Raw genomic sequence first — 8200 nt, forward strand, 5'->3', positions numbered from 1 at the left:
CACACACTTGTTTTTACATATTCTGTAACTCTTATGCCACAAATAACGTTATGTCTTTACAACTGCTGTTGACACACCTGCTATTGCTGCAACAGGTTTATTTGCCCTGCTGCAGCAATATCTCAGATTAGCATTTGCTTTTGTGAGATAAGTCTGTATGTGTATGTGTCCTTATCTTGCTGTAATATAATGATATCGCTGCCCATGTCTTCTCTGTAATTAGAATGAATTTAAAACTCATTCAGCAATCATTTAGCTGTGTGTTATGCAAACACCTCTCTGTTAGGAGTAATAAGTCCCTTACATTTTAACTAAACCCTTGTAGTGCACGAGGTGAAAGTGGAGTTTGATCTTTCGGAGAGTGGAGGAAGCTTCGAGATAAAAATGTGATTCCTCGGATTTATATAATTTGTGACATGCTGTATTGTTTGGGCCGGACAACAACGCTCAAGGCAGTCTGGCTGGAATGATTCACAGTGTGACAACTTACTGAAAGGTGAGTTTATTTACCAGATAATATGATAAAATACGCAGCCTGAAAAGTTGTAGCTTTTACTGATATGTGACGTGCTGTAAAATCTCAGTAGATTTGTCATGTAAGATGGAAGGAAATCACTAGGAAGGAAAGGAAGGTTTATTTTTATAGGTGTCGCAAAGTGCTTCACAAGTCAACTGTAGCGTTTAAGTGCTAAATCTGTATGGTTTCACAGGCTGATAGAAGTGCAGTTTGGAAGTCTAGATTTAAATATTTAGCCGTGTCGTCAACAGTTAACTGTGCATAACAACAGTGCAGCAGGTTTCATAAACATGTCTCCAGCAATTAACAAATCATAATAAAAAATAATAAACATAGGAAACTTCCTGCTTTGAGGTTAGATTATGGTAGTGTGTCTCAACAAGTCAGTGATGGAAGAGTCTTGCATTTTACTTCAGTGTATGTACAGAAGTACATGGTGTCATTGCCCATAAATGCCCATCGCATTTATGTTTATGTTGTATGTTTTTATGTCTGCAACCATGGTAATTGTGCTGCTGCCTGTCTTGGCCAGGACACTCTTGAAAAAGAGATTTTTAACTTCAAATGTTTTTTTCCTGGTTATATAAAGGTATAATAATAATTTACAAAAGCTTCCAAAGTGTAGCTGAAATGAATATGAGACTTCAGTTTTCAGGGTTAGACAAATCAAGTGAGTAGTCTTTTTAGTACTCTTTGTCTTAACATTTCTCCACAAAGAGGAAATTTATACACAAAAGACTTTGAATGACTGATGGTCATGCTGCATGTTAATATCAAAGTTGACTCAAACTGTGTTATATGTGCACACTTGTCTGCCTACATGATATACTGCTGGGTAGATTAATATGTTTTGTCAAATCTGTATATGAAAAATAATTGTGTCAAATAAATGTAGTGGAAAGATAGTAGACTAGTCCACGTACTTATTTTTGTTCACTATCACAGCAGGGGACAATGGACCTTACACAAGGCCCCCATGGAACCAGCATGCCCCCTTCCCCATCGCCCCCTCCAGGGGGCAGAAGTTCCCTGGTTACTGTAGATATAGTGGTGCTGGTAGTCTACTTTCTACTGGTTCTGGCTGTTGGCTTCTGGGTAAGGATCAATACCTTCACCAAGAATGTTTACATACATTGCATTTACATACTATTTCTTGTGGTGTATGGAAAAGTGTTCCAGGTTGTTATGAATTGAGAGTTAATGGCTTAAAGTCAGAAGCTAGCAAGATACAGAAATAGTCTGTATAAACAACAACCTGTCCAGCTGGAAGGCAGGTGGCTATTAGTCTGATGACCACACATACCAGCCTTCGAATCTACTGATCTTTTGCTTGTGATTTAGCATCATTCTCTCATCATTTGCTTGCAAAAAGGGTTTGATTCTCTGTGAAAAAAGTGGGAAAAAATTGGCCTCTTAGTATTCTCAGCATAGGTAGAAGATATGTACAATGTAGTATTTCGGGTAGCAATGTCCGGTTTTTCTTCTTTTCTCTGTAAGAGAGAATATCTTGTTATGAGTATGAATATGAGAGTGTGACCATGAAAGTTTTCAAGCTGCGAGTCCTGCGAGAACATGTCCTGCCGCCTTTCTTTCACCTGTAACCTTGTTGCATGATACCATCTTCCTCCAACCCTGTCAGCTGTGCTGGTTTTGGAAAACACATTGAATGTCAACACACCAACAACCATTTAGTGGCTTCAGCTGAATGAAATCACCAAGGTATGGTGCCAGATGTTGGTACTTGATACAGCACTCTACGGAGCTGTCCTATCACGTCGTTGGGGATCCTGTTTGTGATGCCAGTGACTTTCTTTTTGGGTGTCATAAATAGGCATTTCTCCTGTAATTGTATCTTTAAGATGTTTCTCATTTTTCTGCAAGTCCATGTGCAGGACAAAGCGCAGCACAGTGGATGGATACTTCCTGGCTGGGAAGAACATGACCTGGTGGCCGGTGAGTCAAACACCTGACCAGAGCCTGTATTTCTAATAAGGTAACACTTTAAAAGTGAAGTACTGGTTGATCCTGATTCCTTTATCTATATTCAGGTGGGTGCCTCGCTGTTTGCCAGTAACATTGGCAGTGGGCATTTCATTGGCCTGGCAGGGTCAGGAGCTGCAGCCGGAATTGGAGCCATTGCATATGAGTGGAATGTAAGAGACTGAATATATGCTCTAAAGACATGTTACTGTAAAAACAAGTTTGATATATTGAACATAGCGGCTGCCTTTAAAGTCTGAAGTGTTCAAAGTTGTTGCCTGTCTTCGACAGGGTATGCTGATGGTGCTGCTGTTGGGATGGCTCTTCCTACCCATTTATATCGCCTCTGGGGTAATATATGTATACACACATAAAATATCACACATGCGCACATGCATTTATTCCTTCGTAATCATCTTCGAACTTCTTTCTTTCTCCAGGTGACCACCATGCCAGAATACTTACAGAGACGGTTTGGTGGTAGAAGAACACAGTTATTTATAGCTGTCCTGTCCTTATTTATCTACATATTCACAAAGATATCGGTATGATTCAAATCAACAGTAATTCACTAGTGATCATATGCTGTGTTTAGACAAATTATTATGTTTGTGTTGTGCCTGCTTATCTCAACTCTACCGCAGTTTTTACACAAAACCCCCTTGCGTGTGTGTTGTATTTTCTGTCTTGTATCTACACCGTGTGTGTGTGTGTGTGTGTGTGTGTGTGTGTGTGTGTGTGTGTGTGTGTGTCCAGGTGGACATGTATGCAGGCGCAGTGTTCATTCAGCTCGCCTTGCAGTGGAACATCTACCTGGCTGTGGTTCTGCTGCTGTCAGTCACTGCTCTATATACTGTAGCAGGTGACCTTTCTCCTTCTCTCGCCCTTTCTAAAACCTCTTGCTCAAAAATTATAAGAGCTTAGACAAAAAAGAGTGCTGCTTACTGCTTGTTCTGTATGTCACTGGCCGTTGTGTCCCAGGTGGTCTGGCTGCAGTGATCTACACAGACGCTGCTCAAACTGCTATCATGCTGGCAGGATCTCTCACCCTTATGGCCTTCAGTAAGTCCAATCTGACTGCACATGACACCCTCACATCACCAGCACTTTATGCTCCAGTTTGTCTGACCCTGCTGTCCTCCTGTTTAGGCTTTGTGAAAGTCGGGGGCTGGGATGCTCTGATGGAGGGATACGGCAACGCCATCCCTTCGATCCGCGTGCCAAACTCAACCTGTGGCATCCCCCGAGCTGACGCCTTCCACATATTCAGAGACCCGGTGAACTCTGACCTGCCTTGGCCTGGGGTCATCATCGGCATGTCCATCCCCTCCATGTGGTACTGGTGTTCTGATCAGGTACTACAATAAAAAATGAGAACCATGAAAATGAAATACTAGACAATTAATATTGCAGATGATATGCAATGATTAAAAATGTCCACATAATAATAAACACCAAAGAGTAAAATCAGATATTACAAATTAGCAAATCTAAAAAAAATCCTTTTTGTACAGGGAGAATATAGGGGCCCTGACTTGCCAACATGGAAACAGCATTTTTATTTTAATGCATTTCACTTATAAAATGTTAGGGGGTTGTTCTTCCATAAAAGATAAAAGTGTAATTTAATGCTTTTGCTGTTCTAACAAATTCCTGTTAAGTTAAGCATGAAAGAGTCTTCCTCTGAAAATCCCCATCTTGAGAATTTGGAATGTTTTGCTCTACAGAGGGGTTGGAAATCCTTTCATGCAATATCAAAGTGATCGTTTGCCAACCTGCCAAACCTGAGGCAACAGAAGACGAGTTGTTTTAATGAGCATTTCCTGTCTTCTCAGTTCAGCACTTAAAACACATAAAACCTTTACCCCATGATACCTGCTAGACTCTTCAGTGATAACAGCGAGATATGTGATTGCCTTATTCGTTCTGATTCTCAGTAAATAGTACTTACATACTGCTGCATGCGTTATCGCTCACTAACCAACAGCCCCTGGACGTTAACTGAGAGTCAGCTGTGGATGTGATTCTCTGCAGGTGATTGTGCAGCGATCCTTGGCAGCTAAGAACCTGACCCATGCAAAAGGTGGCTCCCTACTGGCTGCTTATCTAAAGATTCTGCCTTTCTTTGCTGTCATGCTGCCTGGCATGATCAGCAGGATACTTTACACAGGTGCAGTTTGAAATGTATGTTTTAATTCATCAATCCCAGCAGCTGGGGAAATGTGCTTGATATACACTCACTGTGAAACTGTATATGACTTTGTTCGAGATTTGTGTTTTGATAATGTTGTTTAGATGATGTGGCGTGTGCAGACCCCGAGTTGTGTGAAGAGATTTGTGGCAACCGAGTGGGTTGTTCAGATACCGCCTACGCCAGACTGGTCATGGAGCTGCTGCCTGCAGGTGAGACTTTTTCTCTTGTTACACCTCCTGTCCTGCCCTTTTCTCTGTGTAGCCAAACATTGACTTTCATGTCAATCTCTGTGTCCTCCCAGGGCTGCGAGGTTTGATGATGGCAGTAATGATTGCTGCCCTCATGTCCTCTCTGACCTCCATCTTTAACAGCTCCAGCACCATTTTCACCATGGATCTGTGGAAGACTTTCAGATCTCGTGCATCCGAGTGGGAACTTATGATTGTGGGCAGGTATGTGACCATCTTTGGGCAATCAGACATGACCCAAAATGTGGTCCTAGTTGTAGTATATGATTTGTACTGCAGCACTGGTCTCAAAAATCCTCTGCCTCTCTACAGAGGGCCACCCTGCCATCTGCTTTTTACATTGGGGTCTATGTTAAAGGTCATAAATCGTGTATTGTGTTCCCACTTGTACTATCTAAAATTTTTTTTAATTCTATTTAACCACCTATGGCATTATAATGCACTTTGGATGAAATCATCCACCAAACAAAAATTATATATTTTTTCTGTCATGCTCATCCAAACCATAATCCCTCTTTCCACATATTCCTATAATGACTTTGCCAGATTTTCTTTTCTAGCCAACACGGCCCCTCATAACGAATGTACAGTGCTGTTCAGATATACAGTTTTCCATTCCCTTCATGTCTGTGCAGAGCTAAACTGCATCATTTTGAAATGAATCTAAAGTTTTATGTGTTCTGCAGGGTGTTTGTGCTCGTGCTGGTGGCAGTGTCTGTGCTGTGGATTCCCGTCGTCCAGGCCAGTCAGGGTGGGCAGCTTTTTATCTACATCCAGTCCATCAGCACCTACCTCCAGCCCCCAGTCTCCATCATCTTCCTCATGGGCTGCTTCTGGAAGAGGACTAATGAGAAGGTAAGGGGGTATAGCCTCAGATTGTGTCTGTGACTGAATATGGTTTATTCATTGAGACATTGAAGAAAGAGATCCTGCGTCGTGTCAGTGTTAGGGCATGTGTGTCCAGTGGCGCCCCCAGAAACTTCTCCTAGGAGTGACCAGATGGGGCCACTGGAAATACTGGAGGGCCAAAAACCATAACTTAATTTTGGGTCTATGAGCCGGCTCTTTTATATGAATGATGGAAGCCAACTCACATCTGAGAGCTGTTTTCAGAGTGTGGGGTTGGAGTGTCACAGTGATAGCTGTTTATTTTCTTTCACATGAACTACTGTGAAAAATATAGCCTACATTATTAATTTAAATAAATAGTACCTAATGTAATATATATAGTATATAGCATTTTATGGATACTCACCAGGGGAGCCACTGGGGGGCGCAGTAATTTTATCAGGGTGGCGTGGCCACCCTTGGCTGTCCCTTGATGTGTGTCATATTCTACCAAGACAATTCTTTAAGGTATTAAATAGCTGGGTTTCCCTACCAGTCAGTCAACTGAAGAAGTCTCTTGGATAAGGGATGAAACATCTAGTAACTTTAACCAAGTCCAGTTGCCCTTGATTTTAAGTCTTCTTTGGATATCTGACTGAGAAGCTTCATAGACACAAAAGGTTTTTACTGTAGATCACTCAAAATGACTGGCTGTACAAAATGTTATTTATTAAATGTGTAATCAGAAATATTTTAGGTCAGATTTATGTTTGTGTTATGTCTCTACAAGACTTTCTGAATGTAAAACTGTGACTTTATGACAGCAAATTACTTTGTATCCCCCCTCTTCCTGCATCTTTCTCACCCTCCACCTCTTTCATCATCATTTGTGTGTGCACTGTGGGGTGACAGCAACAAGACTGCATAGAAATCAGATCAAGATGTGAACCTAATCTCAAAGCAACATGAGATAAAATGTGAGACCGGTTTTGTGTACAAGTGTAACTAAATGCATGTGTGATTGTGCTCATCATCGACTCTCCCTCCTTCAGGGTGCATTCTGGGGCCTGGTTGTCGGCCTCTTTGTGGGCTGCATCCGTATGTTGCTGGACTTCATTTACCCTATGCCTCTGTGCAATGAGGAGGATGACAGGCCTGGGGTGTTGAAATATGTGCACTACTTATACTTCTCCATGTTGCTGTCCTTCATCACCCTGGTTGTGGTGGTTGCAATCAGCCTAAGTACAGAGGAGCCCAAACCGGAGCAGGTGAAGCCACTTCATCAGATCTAAATAGAAGTGCTTTTTATGAGCCACTGATTAAGATGGAGAAATTTAATTTGACTTCTCATTGTAAGCAAAATTGTTTTAGATTCAGTTTCTCACCGAATAACATTTTGTGCACAACTTAATACATAAAATGAATGCATTTCCTACCATAGAAAAATGTTTTGAAACATGCATAGCTTATATCAGTTTGCAGTCTCTCTTTCAATAGGGCACTGCTTTGGTCGATTAACATCACTACACAAGATGCAAAGAATCCAAGTATCTGCTCATTATAACATCAATCTACAGCACCACTGCGTGTCAATAGACTGATATCAGTTTGCAGTACACTGATTTAAAACTGTGACCAAATGTATCATTTGGATCCTTCAAAAGTATGTCTGCTGTAATTCACACCTGACATAAAGAACAGTTTTTGGCATCTTGCAAAAAATAATACTGACAGCCTCTGAAACGTCTATAGGGGTATAAATGCGATTTTCTTAGTTCTTTGGAAGTTAACTTTTTGCATCATGTGTGTTTGTTTGGACAGATAAGTCGCCTCACCTGGTTCACAAGGTTTGACTCAGTGGACCCCAAAGAGCAGGTCTTCTCAGTGGAGCGGGGTACTAAGACCTTAGAGGTGATAACTAGTCAGTCGAATGAGATGGGAGACACAGGAAGAGAGGAGGAGGGCAGCAATGGAAAAACATGTCATTGCAGGAAAGGTGCGTCTCTGTCCTGAGTACCCTTTTCCATTTGACCAATTGTCCGCCTCACCGGTGAACATACCCTCTCCACACTCAGTGTTTCCTCTCTCCCTTTTGAACTCTCCAGACTCTTCGTCCTCCCTGTCCAGCGTCCAGAGCCAGTCCAGGCTGATGTCTGCCCTCTACTGGCTGTGCGGGATGGAGAGAAGGAAGGAGGGAGAGAATGTGACACCTCCTGCACCCAAACAGCCTATCTGCTCTCTGGAAGAAAAGCCATGTTTACGACGCATTGTTAACGCCAACCTCATCATTTGCATCTCTGTAACTGCCTTTATCATTGGCTATTGGGGTTGACAGGCAGGTTGTGACATTCTCAATGGAGTTATAAAAGTTATTACTTTTCCTTCCCCTTTCTTCTTTTTTGCTCCTAAAAATGAGATGCCCATACTGTGATA

General features: G+C 41.9%; 1 protein-coding gene across 1 annotated transcript; it reads left to right on the forward strand.

Annotated features, from left to right (window-relative positions):
* Nucleotides 1–1501: 1501 nt before the first annotated feature.
* On the forward strand, nucleotides 1502–8183 carry slc5a11 (solute carrier family 5 member 11). The gene is made up of 15 exons (XM_046028787.1): nucleotides 1502–1612; nucleotides 2399–2470; nucleotides 2566–2670; nucleotides 2789–2848; nucleotides 2938–3042; nucleotides 3254–3359; nucleotides 3479–3559; nucleotides 3647–3852; nucleotides 4532–4667; nucleotides 4793–4900; nucleotides 4993–5143; nucleotides 5626–5794; nucleotides 6820–7035; nucleotides 7589–7763; nucleotides 7873–8183. The coding sequence occupies exons 1-15, from the start codon at nucleotides 1505–1507 to the stop codon at nucleotides 8097–8099; spliced, it is 2025 nt and encodes a 674-aa protein (XP_045884743.1). The 5' UTR covers nucleotides 1502–1504; the 3' UTR covers nucleotides 8100–8183.
* The last annotated feature ends 17 nt before the right edge of the window (nucleotides 8184–8200 follow it).

The sequence above is a fragment of the Micropterus dolomieu genome, linkage group LG02 (assembly GCF_021292245.1).
Source record: "Micropterus dolomieu isolate WLL.071019.BEF.003 ecotype Adirondacks linkage group LG02, ASM2129224v1, whole genome shotgun sequence".
In the NCBI taxonomy this organism is placed as follows: Eukaryota; Metazoa; Chordata; class Actinopteri; order Centrarchiformes; family Centrarchidae; genus Micropterus; species Micropterus dolomieu.